At 43.8% G+C, this 24,051-nt stretch overlaps 1 protein-coding gene across 2 annotated transcripts in view; it reads right to left on the reverse strand.

The window, feature by feature from the left end:
* Positions 1-24,051, reverse strand: part of LOC121269917 (cytosolic carboxypeptidase 4) — a 220,495-nt gene that overhangs the window by 47,655 nt on the left and 148,789 nt on the right. For both annotated transcript variants that reach the window (XM_041175042.1, XM_041175043.1), the window contains 4 exons: positions 22,088-22,217; positions 20,861-20,992; positions 17,585-17,761; positions 203-372 (listed from right to left, as the gene is read on the reverse strand). In XM_041175042.1, the coding sequence (XP_041030976.1) occupies positions 203-372; positions 17,585-17,761; positions 20,861-20,992; positions 22,088-22,217 (609 nt within the window). The remainder of the gene's footprint in view (positions 1-202; positions 373-17,584; positions 17,762-20,860; positions 20,993-22,087; positions 22,218-24,051) is intronic.

The following is a 24,051-nucleotide window of genomic DNA, read 5'->3' on the forward strand; positions in this document are numbered from 1 at the left end:
TGACCACGGCTTATCTCTGCCTCCTGATTTATTTAATCTTCTCTCCTACTCTATTCAGACTTGATGGTGTCCTGCATTACGAATCATGGTCCTTCACTTCGGTTTCTCAATAACTGAAAAACTCCTGCCAGTTATCTATCTAACTGAAATTGGGCTTTTGCTCCATAGCCATCCAGCTAATGATCAATCAGCCTCCACTTACCTGTGTGACATGTGTCTATCATTCTGGAGCTCATTATCAAAATCAAGTAGACCGTCATCTTCAGTTATCAACTGTTGGCTACATGACCACTCATCTTTCTTTAGCTTCAGGAGCCCTGCACAGAACTTAGCTCCCATTTCTTCCAGCTCCCTGGTTCCAAGTTGGAGACCCTGTCAGCAAAATAAGTAATGTTCCAATTAATGTGATGTACATTTATGGCACAATTTAACACTTTTAATGCTGCTTTTACATTCTCTTCAATGCAGTTGGAGCCACAATGGATTAATTCGTCAGTAAGACATGACCAAATGGAACCATGATTTGTTTGGATGCCATGTCTCTCATTCTTCACTTGCTAATAGATAGATAGATAGATAGATAGATAGATAAACAAACAGATAATTGGTTTATTGAAAAATCATCATGGCGGCATGTGCCAAATTGTGATGAAAATACAAATAATCATAATTCATAACAGCTATAGACAATCATTAAAATAAAAATAAAGTATAAAATAATAAAAAGATCTCACAATTATGAATTTTTCAGTATACAAATAATTACATTATGTTGCAAAATACAGGTCTCCTTAACTTACAAAATAAAAATGAAAAGTCTACGGCACCCTGCATTTTGTAGTCAAGTCCATAGGTTATATTTTGTCAAGTTGAGTTCATTAAATTCTCAATTATTTACATACTATTTATGAGCTGAGGGACTTCAGGGACTCAGAGAGGCTTCAGTATAACATTTATGGCATGAGGGGGAATATGTTGCCTTTGTGCAAATGAACTGTCATGTACTATCATTATTTCTATTTACAAGGGCTGAAAGCCAAATTCACAAATGTTTAGCTGATGAGCTCCCACAATGAACTCTTGCTGTTCCTCAATGTTCACTCTGTCTATACGCCACAGGTCTGACTCTCATGGCCTATATTTTAAGTAAGAATTACAACGATGCCACCAGTACTAGCAGTTATTTTGTCTTTCATCCGTTTTTATTCCGGGGGTTGGCCGCACTATGAACAATCTTTCTCCACTGATTTCTATTCTCTGCTGCTTTTATTGCCTGTCCACATTCTGATATCACCCATCCATGCCATCTTGGGTCTTCCTTGTGCATGTTTTCCAAGCATTTTGCCTTGCGTTACCTCTTTTTCCAAAAATTTCCTGCTTGTCCTTATAACAGTCCAAATTATGTGACATTCCTCTTAACACCAACTTTCTCGAGCACCCACCCATTTGTCTGCTTGGCTGTCCATGATACACGTAATATCCTTCTGAGTCCTTTCATTTCAAATGCTCTTATTCGAGTCTCATCACTCTTCTTGATGGTCCAGCTTTTGGAGCCGGACGTTGTTGTTGGCCACACAAGGGCTTTCAGAAGATGAATTTTCGTTGCAATCAAGATGCTGTGGCTATTCCACACTCTTTTAAGTGAGTTCACAATGCCATGACCCTGGTTAAATCTAGCCTGAATCTCTTTGGTAGACTCTGCATCTTCCATGATGAGTGACCCAAGAGAGCGGAAGCTATCAAGCTGTTCAAGCTGAACTCCATTAATCAGAATCTTGCAGGTCTCCCCCCACTACCCCCAACTATCCCCATCACCTTTATCTTGTCGACATTGATCAGGAGGTTGTATTTCTGGTTAACTTTATCAAGATGATCCACCAACTCCTGTAGCTTCTCCACTCACTTAGCGAGCAGAATAATGTTATTAGCACATCGAAGATTCAAAACTCACCGCCCGCCAATCAGTATCCCATCTATGTATCCATCAAGTGTCTCTCTCATTATCATTTCTGTCAGGTTGTTGAATAAAATGTCAAGAATACACACCCCTGCCTAACACCCTTTTTGACTCTGAACCATTCTGAGACCTTGTCAGCAACTCTGATCCTAGCTCGTTGCTTGCGGTGGATACCACACTTTCAATTCTCTAACAACCACAAATCAGAGTGCTAAAGCTCACTGACAGTTTATGTGCAAGGGTATGAACAGCTGGCAGCATTCATTCACCATTGATCAAAAATTCTGAGCCTACGTTTTGCAAGTTCGCACCTTACAAAATCATCATGTTATGGCTGAACTCCAAGCATTACCTATAGTTTAAACTGTTAGAACTGAGTAAATAAAAATCAATGGCCAGGATTTTACAGCCGCGCGTGGTGTGTCTCCCCCCCAGCAGATGCAGCGAGCTATTTAAATCTCCATTCAATTCGGCAGGAGTGTAATATCCCACCAGGCGGAAGGGGCCATAAAATCCTAGCCAATAAGTGATTTTCACAATTATGACTTCCTTTGATTCTGGAGTCATCCTTTCTGCTATAGAAGAAAAATGGGAGAAATTATATGTTTCAACAACAACAATTTATATTTATATAATACCTTTAACATAATGAAATGTCCCAAGAGGCTTCATAGGAGTATCATAAAACAAAGTGAAACACCAAGCCACATAAGACGATATTAGGTCAAATGACCAAAAGCTTTCAAAGAAATAGGTTTTAAGGGGATGAAAGCAAGGTAGAGAGGCAGATAGCTGCAGGGAAGGAATTCTACAGCTTGGAGCCTAGGCAATTGAAAGCACGGCCATCAGTGGTGGAGTGATACTAATTGAGAATGCACAAGAGACCAGAATTAGTGGAGCACAGATATCTCGAAGGGTTGTGAAGTTGGCACAGATTACAGAGGTAAGGGGTGAGGGATTTGAAAACAAGAACCATCTAAATATGTAACCTTGTAATTAAATTGTGCAAATGCCAAGTTTATGGACAAGCAATTCCTGAGAATGGGACCTCGTTAGTGGGAACAATCAAGTAAAACATTTTTCATCTGTGTGTGGATCACATGATTTTCATAAGCAATTTACCAGATAAATGTATTGTGCAGATTGGTCATGTAGGCACTGGTCACCACTATCAAGGAACAATGTGAAGAAATGTTTGGTGGGGAATAAGACAGCAATCATGGCTTGCTGTTAGTTAGAGGCAAAATGGCCCTCATTGATTCTGAGGAGATGCTGGAAGGTCCAAAAGAAGATGTTTTACTTCAAGAAAAAAGTAGAAATCAAGTCCATAGCCTCTAAAAATCAGTTTCATTTTTGTTCATTTTCATCAATCCATTCTTGGATTGATGTGAATACTCAGAATTGTGCCAAAAATAGGCAAATGTACCTACTACTGGACTGGCAATGTGTTCTTCAGGTCTGTTAGTGCTTTCTACAGTCCTATGCTAACTTTCTGCTGATGTGTTACTGATTTTTAAACATCAGTACCATTCTATTAGTGCTCTGCACAGATCCGTTAATGCTTTCTAACAGTCTGCTGGTGGTTTCTACGGATCCATAAATGTTTTTATTGATTGCGTAGTTCTTGTTAGCACTTCCTTTTGGTCCATTAGAGCTTTCTACCAATCTGTTAGTGCTTCCCACCAGTTTGTTAGTGCTTCTTACTGATCTGCAAATATTTATCACTGGTATGTTAGCGCTTTCTAATATATTCCAACTCCACCCCCCATTCTCTCCCTTTTGCTGCAGATGCCATATTGACTTGTGATGGCCTTCCAGCACATTCATTCCATAATGCTGTTGGTAATGACGTTGTCTACAAACTTGCTTCCTACACTCCTTGCTGACTATTTGGTAAAAGAAATGAAAGATGAAAAAGAACTGGCCGTTAATTAACAGGTTGAAAACTCAGAGCCCTATTATCACCATTGCTCATAGCCAATTGAAAAGGGAAGCTGAGGTTACAAGTGAGCAATTCTGTGAAGTGCTGATAATTGCTTCTCCACTATGTCAAAATGAGGAATGCTGGCAGTGTTTTGGGGCAGCTTGAATACTAAATCTGGGTTTCATGCGATCAGTTTATTATTTGATATTACTTAATCATGTAATGTATTTCATATATTATATTACATAGCATTAAATTGCTGTTCTTTCTCCTTTGGGGCATGGGTCCCAACCTTCACCTACAGATGAATGAATAATTTGCCTTTCTGATAAGACCAGGTGGTGCTGTGCACTGCCTTTCTTAGACACACAATTAGATCCAAACCAAACAGATTTCTCTTTAACAGATCAGTGCGCAGACACAGACAGCTGCAGGAGGGTTAAGACTGGTGTACACCAGTAACTCATTGCGAATTGACAACCCAAGTGTACCCCTCATACAACCTTTTCTTCCAATGGAGAAGAAAGTTGGGCATGGTGTAGGATGAAATACCAATTCCAAGAGAGCCCATTTTGTCCTACTGGCAGACACCAAATTCACCCAAATGGCTCACAATGTAATGACAGTGCTTGACAAGGACCCTGAAAGACCTGGAGAAACTGGACACAATGACTAAGTCACAGGCTTCCTACTGACTAACACATCTTCTGTGAAGGCCTTTTAGCTCTCTCTGTAATTTGTTAGTTCATTGCCCTTATGCCTCTTGTATCCAGGTATAAGAATTAAATTTAAAAATCAAGCTCTAATAGCTTGTGAAATTTTCCATTTTACAGCTTTTTAAACTAAATAAGACAGTTCTGATCAATAACCACTTAAATGGCTTCAATCTACCAGTGCAAACTTCAGGCTGGTGGTTTAGGGTGATGGACATGTTTTCTTTGAAGGTACACATCAGTATTCTGCAGCTGCTGTATTCAAACCTGCATTTAACATAAACAAGAGACACCACTTAATATAGTTGCACAGGGCATCCTAATTAACTCTTCATTCAAAGGCTCTGATTCTCTGCAATATTAGAAGGGCAATGGGCCAGGATAGCCTGAGTATCCTCGGGGGAGAGATACGGGTCATACCATGGAACTACTTGAATTCTAGTTAATAATTTATTTGATTAAAGAATCTCACACATTGAATATTCTTGTTAGCAATGGAAGAGACAAATTGCATTGTTCCAATTATTCAGCTATTAATTTCCATTCTTCTGGATTTTAACAGACCATTTATCAAAACTATGTAATGTGCTACTTGTTCATTGTGTAAATGGACTAATGCAAAATTTTTCTCCAAGAAAATGAGGTTGCTTTGCACATTATTTGGGTGCAGAGTACCCAGCTAGCAATCTGCCCACATTCATTTCATTAGAGGTGAGCAGCAGGGACCTTTGGTGCTGCTGCCTCATTTATCTGAACTTGGTGTAGGGCTGGGCATGCTCACACTGCAGCTGTCTCTGCACTCAGCAGGGAGCTAAGCAATGCTTGCTGAAAGGCATGTGGCGTAGATGGCCTCCTGTTTCTCATGGCAGTCTGTCCCTCTTAAAGGGAAGCTGTACTGAGCAGCAGGAAGATGGTACAATTCTGAACAAGGAAAATGTAAGACCAGGGCAGAGAAAGGTTCCAGGGTCACTGATGCGGCACCAGAGGCCTCAGTGGTAGAGGTGATCAGTAGAAGTGCCACTGTTCTGTGAGGGGCCATGAGGCCCTCAAGGACCACTCCTATAAGAGACTAAAAGGAGATGGCCAGGGAAGTCATTTTCCCATCTCCTGGGCTCAAGGACTAACAACAGGTGCCACTAGAAGTCCAACGACCTCACTCCTGGGTGATCAAAGCCAGTGACTGCATCTTCACATGACATCTCCTAGCAGCCTCTCACACTGTTCAACACCACATCCCCAACAATCATCCAGTAACACATCCTGGCACGCAGGATTCACGCCTGACATTCAAATACTTCACCTCACCACCCCCCCCAGACACTTATCAATGCTGCTAATCTCACAATCACATCTTGCTGCCTCCACATATATCTGGCTATTCAGCTATGGCAGGCACAGAATCCAAACATACTGCAATAAAATTACAGATGCTCCTCCCTCTTTCATGCAGGACAAAGTGGCACACAGTAGAAGGGAGCAGGTCAGAGCTGGCACGGGACAAGGAGGCCTACATCCCCTGAGCCCTACGGAGGAGATTGTGGTCTACATCCTGGGACCAACCGTGGCATCTGGCATCACTGAAAACATTCAGAATGATGGTATGTTCCTACCTTATGTCCCTTTTCAATGCTCCAGCTTCCCCTCATCCTGGTATCTGACCAGCAAGCTGCAGATGGTGTCACCATGGACACCTTGCTTTATACCTCAACACACTTCACTTACCTCAATATTCCCCCGCTGGATTTATGCTTTCAGACAGCCAAGATCTGCCACATGCACAGACACAGCAGCCCCAGGGGGAGGGAGAGAGACAGCAGCAACACAGAAATGACGGAGAAGCCCTGTCACTTGATCTGATACTCACAGCCACCAGCTCAGATACCGGAACTGCAGGTACTCTAAAGGCTATTATAGTGTTTGGATCAGAACGTGATGAGTCATTTGGCGTGAGTGGACTGCAGCCAGACCAGTGACAAGAAGTGGCTCATGGGCCAGCTCACCAGAGAGTGACAGGTGAGTTCTGCTCCAGGGAACTCCGAAGAAGAGATCGATGAGGCAGCATTCAGGAGAATGCTGATGGGTGCACACTGAGACGCTGCCAGACAGTCTCCTGTCACTATCAGGGAGCATGGAGGAGACCAGATCTAAGTTGACAGACAGCATCACTCAGAGCTTCCCCTCTCCACAACCACTGTTCCGTTGCCCTATAGTGCTGCAGACCCCAAGGCATTGCCACTGCAGCCTTTGTATGTAGAAGTCACCTTGGATACATTCAAGGGTGGGATAGACAGATTTTTGATCTCACCAGGGAATTAAGGGATATGGGGAGCAGGTGGGAAATTGGAGAAAATGAAGCCCAAGATCAGCGGTGATGGTGTTGAAGGCTCGATGGGCTGTGTGATCTACTCCTGCTCCTATTTCTTGTGTTCCTTAGACATCCTGTGAAGATGCAGAAACACTCCCTGTCAAGTCCAGGAACTCACCACAACATCCCTAAAACACTCCAGAGTACTTTTAGACATTTTGCATTCGCAGAAGTTCTTCAAAATTGACTAACCTTCAAGTTGGGAGCCTGAAGTTTTAAGTAACCTTGGTGGAGGGCCCACTGCGCAGCTGAATGCTTGATTTTTTTTTTTTGCGAGGGATGTGTGAATTTGTTGAATGGACCCACATGGTCCAAACGTGAAAAATGGGTGTCACATCAGTCGGTTGGGCTGTTTGTTATTACAAAAGTGTGAATTTAGGTTGCTTCTGACACTCGCAGGTGATGCCCGCACATGCACCCTTCACAAGATGGTGAACCAGCCGGATGGACCTGAAGCAACTGGAGGCATATGCACACCCACAAGAGGGCAAAAGACTTCTGGAGCTGGAGGCCGTGCTACAGATCCAAATTTCACACCCTGAACCCATCATGGTGTTCACTTTCTGTACAAAGCTGCAACCCCTTCCTCTAATTAAATTTTAGATTTTGACACTACTTATCCAGCTGCATCAACAGCTGCTGTAGGTGGCCCTCTAGTATCCTATCAACCAGGGTTTGCTTTTATATGTCCAATGTCTAAATAAATGCAGCTGAATCCAGGCATTTAGCAAAGAACTCTTACAATGTAGTTAACGTTTCAAGTCCGCCTGACTCTTCAGAGTCATACGAACTCGAAACATTAACTCTGTCTTTCTCTCCACAGACACTGTCAGGTCTGCTGAGTTTTTCCAGCAATTTTTGTTTTTGTTTCAGATTTCCAGCATCCTCAGTATTTTGCTTTCATCTTGCTATTCTGCCCCGGCTTAGTGGAATAAATCACACACCACCAGGTGACATCCTTGTTTTCTGCAGGCAGGTGAATGTACATACTGGATGACTGAAACTCCAATTAAAAGTCAGCAAACATATGTACTACTGAGCAGGTAGATGGACAGTGCACACTACAACATTCATAGTGATTGGCAGTTTTACTAAATGTCTTGGAAAGTTAAAAGTAACTTATGTGTTTTTCCTGAGTTAACTTTCAACATAAGATTGATCTTTGCAGCACAGCCTCTCATTTCTATTGTGGAGAAATGCAACTACAGAGCCAAGCTAGTTCAGTATTTCTCTGCTGGCTTAGACTGACCATCGACTGGGACGAAGCTGGCAAAATATAAACGATGCACAACCACATAACAATACATAGGCCAGGATTTTCCGGCCACATCAGGGGGTGGGACCCACCACAGGCGAGGCAGCACCCCCAGCCAGGAGTCCATTGACTTGCGGTGGGACCGGAAGATCATGTTGGCGGGCGGGAGTGCAAAATCCCATCCACAGTATTTACAGCATGAAGACAGGCCATTTGGCCCAACAGCCCATGCTGATATTCAAGCTCTACACAAGTTTCCTCCCACCCTTGTTCATCCAACCCAGCAACATGTCCATCTATTTCTTTCTCCCTCATGTGTTTATCCAGCTTCACCTTAAATGCATTTTTTGATATTCACCTCAACCACTCCTCGTGACACTCCTGAATTCCCGATTGAATTTATTAGTGACTATCTTATATTTCTGACCCCTGTTTGTGCTCTCGTCCATATGTTGTCTGCCCCATAAAACCCTTTCAGATTCTAAAAGACCTCTGTCAGGCCACCCTTCAATCTTCTATTTTCCAGAGAAAATCCATTAAAAAAGCCCATTAAAAACTGAATATTTTATAATTACTTTGAACTGACAACAATTTGCAATCTTCAAATACAGATGCATGAGGCCAGGCATGGGGCCTCCTGTGGATAGCAAACTCAAACTGAATTGCTTGGCCATTAAAGCATATTAAAGCGATCAAGCCACCTGATTTCATAACAGCTACTTACAGCTGCATCATTTAGGGAGAGAAGCCACCAACGGCTTCATTTTTGTCAGATCACCATAACATACTAATGGTACCCCATCTCCAGATTGATTGTGTTCTCATTAAGCTCCATCAACCAATACTGGGGGTTACAGTAGATCCTGAAGTGGTCCTAGGTCCAACTATGTTTAGCAGGTGACATTTAGTGGGCGTGAGAGCTCCTTTCACAGAAATATTGAGCAAAATGTCCTAAGGTCCAATGTTTTTTTCACAGTGGAATGACAATTCCTCATCCTTTTCCTGACTACTTTTATGCCAATTGTTGTTAATGTAATTTTGATCTCAAACTAGTTGGTGAAGTCTGAGACTAGACACCAATACTTGATAATAAGTTTATTTACAGAATGCAGCATTACATATGTCTACTTCCTACCAACCAGCCCAGTGTCCCAGCAGTCTCTCTTTACACTCTATGCCAGCGGACACCGTGTGCTCCCTCACCAAGGACACCCGGCCATGAACATAGCTGCGGAAGAGGGGCAGACAGTCGGGCCGGATGACCCCCTCGACAACCCGCTGCCTGGTCCTGTTAATGGCCAATCTGGCCAAGCTCAGGAGCAGGCCCACAAGGAGGTCCTCCTCCCACCACACCAGGTGGCCAAAGATCAGGAGCGTGGGGCTGAAGTGCAGTTAAAACTTGAGGAGCAACCCCTTCAAATAACTAGAAAGGGGCTGAAACCTCATGCACACTGTGTGTACCTGGAACGCAGACTCCTCATAGCTGAAGAAAACACAGGTGGCCTAGGACTCCATGAACCATTTTAACACAGGGTTGTGTGGGACTGCTGCATGCAGCACTCTCAATGCCAGGTCCCCAATGGAAAAGGGGAGGAATCCCACGTAGAAAACCCTCCACTGAGGTAGTCTCTCTTTATTCTCTTTTTTTTAAATACTCTTGACTATACCTGCAACTAATTTGCCATATTAACAGGTGAACAGATCAAATCAAATTAAAGTGATACTCTCCCCTCAGGGGAACCGTAACAAAGGAAGATTTGTTTTAAAGGAACCTTAGTGAGTTAAATTAAACTTTCATTTTGGGGGCTGATAATGTACTCCAGTCCCCACGGTGCCCATTGGTCATGGAAGGCATGAAGCACGCGAGTGGACACCATGTGCTCGCTCTCCAAGGAGACCCGGCCACAAACGTAGCTGCAGAAGAGGGCCGGACAGTCAGGCTGGATGGTCCCCTCCACCACCGCTGCCTGGACCTGCAATGGCCAGCTTGGCCAGGTCCAGGAGCAGGCCTACAAGGAGGTCCTCCTCCACTCCACATACTGGGCAGCCAACAGTCAGGAACATTTATGTTAGATACTTAAGTAGTGGACAAGTCTGTACCAAGCTCTCTAATGTGGATTTGATGATTATTTTCAGTACCAAAGCACAGATTCAACAGCTTAATCTAAAGCAAAATATTGCAGATGCTGGGAATTTGAAATTAAAGCAGAAAATACTGGAAATAGTCAGCAGGTCAGGCAGCATCCATGGAGAGAAACTTAGGCCCAGTTTTTCACCGTGATGGAGAGGCTCTCCGTCGTGGCAAAAATCCCGGAAATGGCCGAAAATCCACCCTTGGACCCAGCATTGCCCATCTTGGCAAGGATGGAACCGGAATCCAGCCAGGATTCGCACATGCACAATTCGCTGATGCAGCTGGCCGTTTAAATCACCAGCTGCCTACACTGAGGTGGGATTTTGGAAAGCCAGGAGTGTGAAACCCAGAGTGTGCAGATTTGAACAGGTAAGAGGAGGTCCGAAATGGTGGAGTCATTTGGATAGCCAGGGTACACCTTTGGACAGGGTCCCAGGACATCTTCAGAAGAGGTAAAGAATCCTTTGGGATTGTTAAAATTAAACATGATTATGTACTTTTTACACACAACCTCATTCAAACTGTTCAACTCTTAAGGAACTGTCAAGCTGTCAATGAACTGTTCAGCTGTCAAGGAACTATCCAGCTGTCAAGGAACTGCCCAGCTATCAAGGAAGTGCTAAAGCTGTCAAGGATACGTGATGAATCGGCAGGGAGGTGATACGAGCAAAGGGTGGTGGATGGGGAGCATGAATTGGCATGGGGGTATGAGCGGCCATGGGTGTGTGGCGTGGGCTGACAATGGGCTGGCATGGATGGGGCATGGGGAGTGTGTAGGGGGTGAAGGCTGGAGGGGTGTTTTTTGTTTTAATCTTTTACTTTATTTATTTGAACACAATGCCGCGACACAGAGGAAGGCCTTCTACCCAGCCTGCCTCTGTACCCTGCACCCTTCATGATGCTTATTCATAATAAGCACGCTCAGAACCTCTGATGCATTGGATGTCTCAGGGCTCCAGGTCCCAGTGATGTGGGGAATGCTTCAGGATTCTCAGCCCTCATAGGTGATCTTTTCTACCTGGGTGCAAGCTTGCTGCAACAACAGCAGGAGCAGGACTTCCACTCAGCCCCTATAATCTGCTCTAGATGATTTGCCGGGAGCAGCATCGTTTGATCATTTAGGCGGGCTTCATCTGCCTTTGGTCAGCTGAAGACAAGAGGCAGAATTTTACTGCCCCATCATGGTGGGGGTGGGGCTGTAAACTGCAGTGAGCCATTCAAAAGTCTGTTGACATCGCGGGACTGTAAAATCCCACCGGCGTTAAATTCCGCACAATGGTTTTTTTTTCCTTCTAAAAATAGTAGAATATTACAGAAAGCAGGAGTGATTTAAATTTTAAATCCTCATCTATCCACCCCTTTCTCACCACCTACCACACCCCCCAAACCTCCCACAAGACCCAAAAGCATTGAATGCCTGCCAAGCACTATCACTCGTAGCTTCAAGGTTTATTTCCATAGATATAGTTAATGGCTGCTCTCACTTAGGAAATGCAGCAAGTCACAAAGGAAAATGGAGCAGCTTTGTACCTGATTTTCCACACTTACCTGCTGAAGTTACGCTCTGGTCAAAAGACCTGATAATCTATTTGTGACATATACAAGATTGACATTTAATGCTAGATCTACACGCGATCGATACAGAATCTGGATGTGACCCATTTGTGATCCATGCACAATCAATCCAAGGTCTGCACACAATTTTTATGTGTTCAATGTATGCTCGGAACATAATTTAAATGTGATCTGCACGTGATATACTTCAGTAAAGTCATATGGGTAGCAATTGTACCTCATTGCGTCTGTTTTGTAGACATAAAATAGGTACACCTTCAGATAACCAACATCATGCAACCCAAGGATACCAGAAAAATGTCTAACAATTGGGTCATCTATATTTTTCAGGTGTTCCTGATAGTCATGTAACACAAGCATTAGGCCTTTTACATCATAGCATTGCATCATAGAACCATTACAGCACAGGAGGACGCCATTTGGCCCATTGGGTCCATGTTGGCTCTCTGTAGAGCAATCCAGTCAGACCTATTTCTCTGCTCTATCCCTGTAGACCTGCAAGTTTATTTCTCTCAAGTATCCATCCAATTTCCTCTTGAAATTATTGATTGTCTCCGATTCCACCACCCTCATTGACAACACATTCCAGGTAATTACCACTTGCTGCATAAAAAAATTCTTCCTCAAAGGCCCCCTGCATCTCTTACCAAAAACATATGTAACTGAGAGGCTTAACACCATTTGAGGCACAATGGCAGACATTTCTTTGGGATGAGCAGAGCAGAAGCCAAGGCTGTCCCGCTACGGTTTTTTAAAAATCCTGTGTAGCCAGGAGGAGGTGGAGGAGTCCCCCAATTCCAATATCCCAGACTGCTTCTTTGTCACTCACCCCTTCCATCCTTCCCCAACCCCACACCTGCCTCAAGGATTTACTCTCGGTTACCTAGTGAGGCAGGTGGCCCAAAATTCATGTGCTTCAAACTACCTATGGAGGCACAGAAGATCACAGCAATTCATCCAAATAATGTTGATAAGGGCCAAGGCCCAACTTTGGGCTCGCTCCAGGTCTGCTGTGCAGGGCGGATGCAGTTGGTGAAGCCCTGATTCTGCACCTGACAAGGGGCTCAGACGAATATTTACCCCATAGTATCTGACCAATTAGACTACCAGATATAAAGGCTGTTGGGAGCTCATCTGCCGTTTATGGAACTCTTATGAGTGAAAGTGCAGATGGGAATATCCCTTTAAAAGTGAAAGAATTCATTATCAGCTGCAGTACACCCTTGGGGCTGAAGAGATGACACAATTTGCTCTGCACTAAACTGCATTCATTATTAATGGCTTCTGTTCCCATCAAAAATAAAGAGTAAAGAGTTATTGATAGCAATGTCCGTTGTGCTTCTCACTTGGGTATCAAGCATGATTTTCTGAACATGATATCTCATTGTCAATGCTCAATAAAATAAATATTTTATTTATGCACCGCCAATAAAACATTTTTTTGTCAGAACAATTAGTGGAACAAGCAGTAAGATCCTGACAAGGATACTTTGGTATAGAACAACAATTTTTCCTGGATAGAGGAACTGAATGTTCTTGAGACAAGAAAGTGCTGCCTAGGTGACCGACGGTGCACACACTGAGGAGCTTCTGCCTGTCTATTGAATGTGACTAAATTGAAGAAGCTCCTCCTAGATCACTTAATGAGGCTCTGACTGTCTCCCAGACTGGAAATGTAATTCATTATTTTACTTCTCTCATGGGATGTGGGCATTGCTGGCAAGGCTAGTATTTGTTGCCTATTCCTAACTGTCCTTGAACTGAGTGGTTTGCCAGGCCATTTCAAAGGGCAGTTAAGAGTCAACCACATTGCTGTGGATGTGGAGTCACATGTAGGCCAGACCAAGAAAGGATGGCAGATTCCCTTCCCTAAAGGGTATTATTGAAACAGGTGGGTTTTTATGACAATTGATAGTTTCATGGTCACCATTATTGACACTGGCTTTCAACTGCGGAATTATCTATTAATTGATTTTAAATTCCACCAGTTGCTATGGTGGGTTTTGAAACCACATCCCCAGAGCTTCTGGAATCCAAATTCAGTGACATTACCACTTCACCACTGTTTCCCGTTGAAGATGCTTTGACTATCCCATTGAACGCTGGCCTTCGAAGGCTCTGTGTCTCACTGAATGTGATTGCAAGGAGACTACTCTTACCATCTCACTGAATTGTTCCAAAATTCTACAGGACCAGTTGCCCCAAGGTAAACATTTTCCAGGTTCAGGCTATCAGGCTGTCAGAGGTGAGGCCAGTAATGTCCAGGTATACAAGAAAAAAAGTAACTTATTCCAAAACCAAAATTCTTCTAACTTTAGCAATCGCTGTTCAAAGGTTCTCCTGGCTACAGATAATAAAGTAGAAAGAAGTTCCGCCACGGTCAGTAGGTGTTGGAAATGGTTACGGTTCATTTTGTTTCATTGTGATTACCATTGGTGCACCAGGAGCATTAATCATAGGTTTTGGATGGTCCTGAGCCATTCCCCCATTTCCATGGGCACGTATTATAATGGCCTTTCAGCAGCAACAACATGAGCATTAACAGGAAGCTTCAAATCCAATCAGAAATGGTGACTGAGTCATTGCGGACAGGAACTTGGATGAAACAGAATCCATCCTAATTTGCAGGCCTCACAAAGTAAAAATGCTATTATAGCAACAGTGATGTGCCAGAAATGATGAGTACATTTCAGGATGATGTGTTGTAACGAGAAGGCTCTAACTGTCTCATTCGATGGGCAAAATTTAATTAAGGCCAGGGGAGTGGGCTAGGAGATGCCAAGGGGGGATTAGAATCAGGAGGCAAGGCAGCGGGGAAGGGGGTGAAGTGCCTGTCACCTTCCCAACCCCATGCAATTATCTCAGCGAGGGCAGAAGGCTGAGGATGACCTTCCCACCCAAAGGCCAATGATGCTCTCAAGTGGCCATTTAAGGGTCTTTTCCTGCCACTGCTGGCATTTTACCAGTGGTGGGGGGGCTTGCTGCCCCATTTGCGAGACAGCCCAGTAAAAGTTGCGGGCTTGGGAGGGTGGCCCTCCTTATCGGGCATTCTGTGGCTCACGGCCGGCCCCCTCCCACCCCTGATGGCAAGGGCTGCCTCTACAGATACCCCACCACCCCGCCGTCCTCATGAGCAAGACAGACCCGCCACCCACCACCCACCACCCCTTGCTCCCCTCGCTGGGACCTACCTGACAAGCCCCTGACCTCACTCATCTGTGTTCTAGGGCAGCAATCATGATGCTGCCCTGGGCTGGGTGCAGTCTCCGAGGGTGGTCACCACTCCCAGTCATGATGTTGGGGCTGCAGAGTTTCTGGACCTCCAATTGATCACCAGTTGAGAGATGGGATCTCCATCCTTAAAGGGATAGGAGTACTGAAACCAAGCAGTTTATTGCCTGAACAGCATTGAATTGGGTCAGGGTTCCCTAAAACCACCAAAGCGGGATGGCCCCAGCTTTCCGGCCCACCATCACCCACATCAAATTCAGCTCAATGAGTTTGTGACGAAGAGTTTCTGGTTCTGACTGTCACACTCAATGAGATATATTTTTATTTTAACCTCCTGAATATTAAGCATTGCCTGAACAGACTGTTGGGAGGAGAGTTGGGTGAGGATGAAAGTCTGGAAATGAGGCTATCTGATTTACCTGCCATTTAAGTTATTGGTAGAATGCTGCAGTGAAGGGGAGCACCCCCAAGGGTTGTGATCCTCCCTGAACAATTTACCAGTCTGCCCAGGCAATGGGCAGAGTGAAGATAAAAATCCACCCCATTGTGTTTGGGTAGAGGAAGCTCTCACATGATGATTATGAATAAGGACAGCCATTCAGCCCAAATTAACTCATTCATCCACGAAGATCTTAAATTCTACCCAATAGTTTCTTAAACAATTCTAAGGCTTTGGCCTCCAGTCCTCCAAGCAGGAGTCCTTTCCACATGTTGATCCTTCTTTTTTTAAAGAAATTCCACATATATCAGTCCTAAATTTGCCTTTTACTAGAATGAACCTATTTCTCATGGTCTGAACATACACACATACGAAATAGGAGCAGAAGTGTGCCATTTAACCCCTTGAGCCTGCTCCGCCATTCAATAAGATCATGCTTAATCTGTTTGCGTTTCAAATTCCACATTCCCATCTACCTCCAATAGCCTTTCATTCCCTTGCCTAACAAGAATCCGACTGCAGCACTTTGCGCTAAGGTAATTTCCAAATTTACCTTAGCTATACTGTTTACTATCTTATATACCTCTACAAAAACCATCTCTCGGGTACTTTCTCTCAAGATTGTAAAACACAAGTTTCTGTAGTCTTGTCTCATAACTCAGACCTCCTATTCTATGGATTAATCTCATGGCCACTCTCTGCACCACCTCCAATGCTAGGATGCCTCTCTTCCACCTTGACTTACTGGAACTGGATATATTAATCAAGGTGTGATCAGATCAGTACACTAAATGTCCGATTCTTCAACATTTCATTGAGCTTGCTGATTGTTGGTCCACATCGGATGCATATGCCAAACGTTGAGCCTAGTAACATTCCTAGGATTTTTTCACATATCATCCTTCGCCATTTCATGATGTACAGGTCTTACCCATCTTTTTTTCTTAGGTGCAGTACTCTTGTTAAGAAATGTGAACTTACCTGGTTCCTAATGAAAGCCAAGGACTCCATTTCCTGGCAAACTCAAAATTTCCAAACCTGAGAAGGTGACAGGCTGTGCATGCTCCTTTGTTTTTTTAAGTTAAAGGCTTGGGCATCTGGGTCATCAGGAGCATGCCTGGGTGGTGTGAAAACAACGATCACAGGACCCCGGTTTGGCACGATAACTAAGTGGAGTCCTGGGACTAAGAGAGGGAACCCAGGGAGAGGTCCCAGAGAGAGGGAGACCACCAGGGAAGGAGCCACTGGGAGGAGACCGCAGGTAGGAGGAGACCACCAGGAGATGACCACCAGCAAGAATCACTGCGGAGAGAAACCATCGCAGACAGGAGCAAAGCAAGAAGCTCCAGGCATTGCTGTTGGCAGGTTCCAGGTACTGAGGGCTCAGGAGACCTGGAAAGGCAGTGAAAGGTCAGTGATTCCGGGGTACGGGCCAATGGGGCACCCATTGGAGCAGTGGTGTTCTGCTCAGTGTGGCAGAAGAACTGGAGTTGTGCCTGTGAGTTAGGGCTGGAATGCAGTCTCAGGAAGCCAATGGACTCCAGTCTCAGGAGAAGAGATTAAACCATCAGGAGGTGAGCAGAGTTGAGGTAGTCTGAGTCAGAGTGACTTTTGGAGGGAATTCAGAGGTTAGACCTTTGAAAGTGAAGACTTGAAATCCCTCATGAGGGAGACAGAGTTTTAATGAGATTGCGTAATTCACAGTGGACACTGATGTCTGGGTGGGTGCTGAGGAATCCACGGGACATGCCTTGGTTGCATCTGCCATTTATTGTGCAGCGTAGTGTGTTCAACCACGGTTTGCCTGTTAATTCACATGTACCTAACGTTAATTCTAAATGTTAAAGTATAAGATAGATACGGTAAATTGTTTTACTTTTCTAACTTTTTATAGTAAAGTTTATTTTGTTTGTTTAAAAACCATAGAATCTTGTGGCTTTAACTGTCATTTTGTATGACTGGAACAAGAAACCTCTGATGCTTTCACTCACCTTGTATTTGCCTTGAGCACAGCCGCAGTAAGTGCTCTCCATGGTGTAGCTTCGGAGAACCCCAATCTCCCTCCAAACCACCACCCGCGCTGTTGCTTCCCTTGACTTCTGTACCAAGAAGCAGCAGCGGTTGATGGCGAATGCTGGGGAAATCTTGTCCAGGAATTTGGGGATGGTCTGCGGAAAAAATATTTAGAAGAAATTTACTTACTTAATTCAACAGCAAAGAAGTCAGTAATCAGAGACTTTTATAGCTTTGCATTCATATCACAGTGCAAGGTGAGTGATGATGCTTTAATGACTTCTGGGAGAAGATTTGTGCAGTTCACGTTTCTGATAAAGTTGCAGTGCGGCACCATCTGATAAAAACTGTAACATTTCAATCGGATGTCTTTTAAAGATACAAATTCCTCTGTCACTATTTATATCTTTGACATTGAGGGTGAGAGAGGGCAGCAGTTGTCAATGGAACAGAAGAGAGGGCACTAAAATCAATGGACTAGCAGAAAAGACCAATGTCAGTCAATAGAACAGTGCAATTGGGCAATGATAGTCAGTGGAACAGTGATGGCTCAATTTTTGTCAACAAGACATCACTCTTTGTCAATGATGAGAAGCAGAGCAGTCAATGAAATTGTAGGAGTGAGAGATTGCCAATGGAATGATGAGAGGGAGCATATTGGTCAATAAATTGTGTGAAGGGTCATCGGCTTATCATTTGAATGGTAAGGGGGCAAGCACCTGTCAGTGAAAATTTGAATTTTTCCATTAACTTCTATTTTAAACAAGAATCAGTAAGCACCGGCCTCACTCATTTGCTATGATCCTTGGTTGCCTTGAGTTGATCCCAAGTTAAGGCAGAATTATCTCAAACTTTTCACCAACCATTTAAAACCATTTACAGCGTGTACTTGGTTATTGGGAACCCAGGCGCTAAGTAAGAACACATTTGCATGAATCGTCCAAGTAGTGGCAATGCTGTTGAAAGTTTAAACTTCCTGGGCAATTCTCATGTAGATGCATATGTCAGGATTTCCGCAGGGTCCTGATGCGCATCTTCCGGTCTCCAATAATCCAATAACCAGATGACTTGGGTCTTTATTTTGTATTTACAATGGGTCAATTAATCATCATATAGTGTTAGATCATGAAAATATAATAAAATCCACAGAAATATTCCGTCAATCATTTCAACTATATAAATTACATCTATATTCACTATGGGTATGGTGGCATTGTGATTATGTTACCTGACCTATGTGCTCCAGTGACATGTTCAAAACCTTCCATGGCAAATAGGGAATCAAAATTCAATTAATTAAATAAATATGGAATAAAAATCTAGTATCAGTAATGGGATCATCTGGTTCACCAATATCCTTTAGGGAAGGGAATCTACTTTCCTTACTTGATTTGCCCTATATATGACTCCAGACCCAAAGAAATGTGGTGACTCTTAAATGGCCTAGCAAGTCACTTAGTTGTACCTAACCGCTACAAAAAAACAATAAGAATAAAACCAGGCAGAGTGCCCAGCATTGACCTAACATTGACCTAGACACAACAAAGGCACACCTGGCTCAGTCAACCCCGCAAAGTCCTCCTCACTAACATCTAGGGACTTGTGCTAAAATTGGGAGAGCTGCCCCACAAACTAGTTCAACAACAGCCTGACACAATCATGCTCACACATTCGTACCTTAAAGTCAACATACCACACTCCTCCATCACCATCCCAGGTGGGGCCCATCCCACCAGAGATGATAGCACAGTGGTATACAGTAAGGAGGCAATGGTGAAAGGAATCCTCAACCTTGACTGAGGGCCCATGGCATCAGGTCAAACATGGGCAAGGAAATCTGCCGATTCCCAACTTCCTCAGTTAATGAATCAGTTTTCCTTTGTGTTGAACACTACCTGGAAGAAGTATTGAGTATAGTAAAGGGACGGAATGTACTCCGGCTGATGGACTGCAATGTCCATCACTAAGGTGGGCTCGGTGGCATCACTAATGACTGTGATAGCCAAATCATGAAGGACATGGATGATGGAACCAGGTTGTAAGAGATTTAACACAAGGGGAAAACCTACTTGACTTTATCCTCAACAATCTATCTGTTGCAGATGCATTTTCCCATGACAGTATTGGTAGGAGTGACCTCCTGTCTTCATCACTGACAACACTACTGTACCACCACGTTAAATGGAATAGGTTTGGAACAAATTTAGCAGCTCAAAACTGTGCATCCATGAGGCACTGTGGACTATCAGCAGCAGGAGTTTGATGTTCCACCAAACCTGCAACATCATGTCCCATCATATCCCTCACTCGATTATTACCATGAAGCTGGTTGAACAAGGAGTGTAGAAAAAACATGTCTGGAGCAGTGCTAGGTGCACCTAAAATGAGGGTGCCATCCTGCTGAAACAACAATGCAGGATTACATACATGCTAAACAGCTGAAGCAGCGTGTGATAGACAGAGCTAAGCAATTCTGCAACCAATGGATCAGATCAAAATTCTACAGTCCTGTCACATTCTTTGGTGAATGGTGATGGGCAGTTAAATGGCTAACTGCAGGAGAAGATTCCATGAACATCCCCAATCTCAATGATGATAGAGCCCAGCACATGAGTGCAAAAGATAAGGCTGAAGCATTTGCAGTCATCTTCAGCCAGAAGTGCCGAGTGGATGATCCATCTCAGCCTCCTCCTGAGAACCCCGCCGTTACAGAAGCCAGTCTTTAGCAAACCTACATGATTTACACAAACTACTGAGTGCACTAGATACAGCAAAGGCCTTGGGCCCTGGCAACATCCCTTCCTAACAGCACTGTAGGTGTACCTTCACCACATGGACTGCAGCAGTTCAAGGGGGTGGCTCATCACCACCTTCTCAAGGACAATTAAAAATAAACAATAAATGCTGGCCTTGCCAGTGATGCCCACATCTCAGCAATGAATAATGAATAAAAATGTCTACATTCACGTCTGTTTGGCCACTTGCATTTCATCTCCTGAGGAGTTTTTACTGCTGAGCTGCTCCAAAAATTTAAAGAATGTGAGGAAGTGATAACTCAGAATAATAGGGGAACATATTCTGTCTACAAAATGCTATAAGTGAGAAGGTTTCAGGTAGTTTGATAATGAGAGGCATTGTAGTTATTTTGGATTTTTAGACAAGATATTTTCCTGATATGAACGGAAAATATTTAACTGGAGAGATGCAATATTACAGTGATCTACTACCTAGGAAATTATAAAGATGGCACTCACCCGATATCCAATATCCTCTTTCAATGTTGTTGTGTCAATGCTGGATCTTGCCTGCCACAATGTCTCCTTAAGACTGCACCCATACATGAAGACATTCTTCTTCCTTGAATGCCCATGATAGTCACAATAAACCTGGTGCAAAACAATTAAATGAGTTCATGAGAGCTTGGATGCACCAGCGCTCAAATGAAGCAGGAGTGCACACTGCAGGAGACAGGAAAGGCCATAGAGATGTACAAAACTGCAACAGAATAATAAGCACCAAGCAGGAGTATAAAGCAACAACACAGATTAATGGTTATATAGCATCAATCACAGAGTATCAAACAAAAAAATAAGATCAAGCATATGAAACAAAACAGCAGTCCTAGTTTCTTTTCAAATTCAGAATGCCGTATAATGGACTTGGTGCTTGGCCAACAGTAGTTGCCAAATTATATCCATGGTGTGATCTCAGTCTTCTCATTCTCCCTGAATGAGAGCAGAATGTCTGGCACATCCACATGTCTTAAAAGGCTAAAGCAGCCATTTTAACTAAAGAGTTATTTTTGGCTGTCAAAATTTGTAGCAAGCCCAGGAACAGGAACATTGGAGTAGGAGTTGGCGATTCAGCTCAGTATGAGCATGGCTGGTCTGTACCTCCAACCTTATTTGTCTGCCATTGATCCATATCCCTTGACACCCTTAACTAACAAAAACCTGTTAATCTCAATCTTGAAAATGTCCACTGGCCCAACATCCACAGCCTTTTGGTTAATGTTAATGAAAAGTTAATGAAATGAAGCTTCCTGAATTCATCCCTAAATGGCCTCGCTCTAATTTATTTATAGAAACTTTTGCCATTAGCTTTGACATTCAAGTTGCAAGTTTCTTTTCAAAGTACCTTTTTGGCACCTCATGTACTTTGTGTCCCTTTGTTGACTTTACTAGTTCTCCCAGTCCACTAAGTTTCTACTTCAGCTTTCATTTATTTGATCTTTTTCTTCATGCTTGATAATAACTTTGCCTCATTTATTGAAGATATTTGCCTAACTACAAAAGTGGAGCCTTTGTCTTTTAGGGCTATGTAATATCAGGAAGCAACAGAGCAGTGGAGAGAATGAACCCATGCTTCACAGTTGGAGAGCTGGTTGGTTCCTACAAGATTTGTTCGAGGATTGCTGGATTTCTCACCCCCTGGGTTTGTAATGTTCTTCATCCCACCTGTTATAAGTTGCTAGCACTTACCAGTGGGGTCTTGCCAATACTCCTCATGTAGCTGAGGAGCCCCTTTGTATGATAAATAGTTGGATGAAGGTCTCGATTTGGCTCAGCCCATTGTCTATTCAAGTCCTCCCCACTCAAAGAGCAGCGGTGACTAAAAGAAAAATCATATAAATGAGTGAGAGAGACTTGAAAGTTTGCAACTGTAAATGGAGTAAGAGAATTTCCTGAAAGAATCATGCACGAAAAATGTCGCGAACAGCCAGCAAATGAATGTTACAGGGGTCTAAACACCAAATGTAATAAAGGAAAATCACTCAGCTCTCATGGCCATGATTCTAAATCCAAGGTCAGATCTGACTGATATTCAAGTTACTGTAGTCACTAGGTACCAGTACCAATCTGTACATTAATGATTAATACAGAGATCTGTGTCAGGCAACACAAAACACGAACATGATGACTCGCAGCTTCCAACCCCAGTAAATGCCTTGGGAGAATACGTGATTAAAAATGAGACTGTGCTTCCCCTGATGGTTCAGTGAGTTTGTCCAGTTAGTGGCTGGGCCAAGTGGATCAGTCAGAAGTCTCAGGTTTCAATTCCCAGTCTGTCTCCATTGGCTTCAGTGGTCCTCGGCAATTAAGGGAAAGGAATATCAGCCAGGGTGCATATTCTTCCTCACTATCCAGTGAATGATCCCTCGGGAGCACATCTATGTAGAATCAAGTGAGGACACTATTGGGTTCATTGCGATCAAACATCATACGGACATTCAGGGCTGAATTTTAGGCTCTTGGACTGGCTTGGAGATTTTGCCAGGTAAGGCCTCCTAGTTGGTGCCATCCAATTAAAAACGGTGGATGGGCTCCCAATCCTGCCAGCCCATTCAGAGGGCCAGCAGCCCTGAAGCCGCAGCAGTGCCATTAGATGAGGTAAGCTATGCTGAGGCAGCCAGGAGACCTCGGGGAGATGAGTACTATTTAAAGTACTGGATGGTTGAGGGCGCCCAGCCTCACTGGTTGGAGGGGAAACCCCTCCAGGATCATTGATGGGTCCATTCCAACTGGTGGCCTCCTCTTTGGGCCCCTAATAAAGTCCTTAATTATGCAAATACTCTGCCTGCCTCCATGGAGAGAGCAGACAGTCAGCACCCTGACCTCCCTCTTGCCTTCCACTGGAAACTTGCCCAGTGCCAGAACAGCTTCAGGATTCATCCTGATGCAGCTTCCCACTATTTTCTCAGACCCCCCCACCCTTGTTCCTGCTACCCGGGGCCAGTAAAATTCAGGTCCCACTATCTGGAATAAAATATGAAGAATGACAAACTTGGCTGAGGTATAGCAGCACAACCGCTCCTGGTGACCCATAATCCAGGTACAATGGTACTGATGCATGACCCCGCTCATGAACCACACCCTAGAAGTACTGGAGTGCGCTCTATACTCATGATCTATTAGACAATGACACTTGCGTGTGCGACTGTTCCCAAGTTCCATTTCTACTGTGATCCACACCCCAATGCAAAATGGGTTTTGCAGATCTCACCCCGAACTGGGTTCCTCCAAATGGAAACTTGCACCCAATCAACCAGCAGCAGAGAATAGTGGCGTCGAGTATAGCCTGCTTCCCTTTAAAAATTTACAAAGTGATTGCTATTCAGGGACAAAGCCAAGAACAGTGAATGTCCTGGGGAGGGTTTCCAATCCCTAACTCTGGTAGCCCAGCCTTGCTGTGGTTCCAACAGCTAAAAATTCAGGCCAATTCCTTATTCAAGCACTTTAATCCAAATAATTGTTTTGAATGCAGTTGTCAGAAAGCAAAATATTATTTTTGGGCTTAATACAAGATCAAAATGTCTCAGATGCTGGAAACCTGAATTAAGACAGAAAATGCCTGAAATAGTCAGCAGGTCCGGCAGCGTCAGTGGAGGGAGAAACAGAGGGTGGAATTTCCCTCATCCACCTGCAGCCCGTGCCGGGATCGTCCG

Source organism: Carcharodon carcharias, chromosome 26 (assembly GCF_017639515.1).
Source record: "Carcharodon carcharias isolate sCarCar2 chromosome 26, sCarCar2.pri, whole genome shotgun sequence".
In the NCBI taxonomy this organism is placed as follows: domain Eukaryota; kingdom Metazoa; phylum Chordata; class Chondrichthyes; order Lamniformes; family Lamnidae; genus Carcharodon; species Carcharodon carcharias.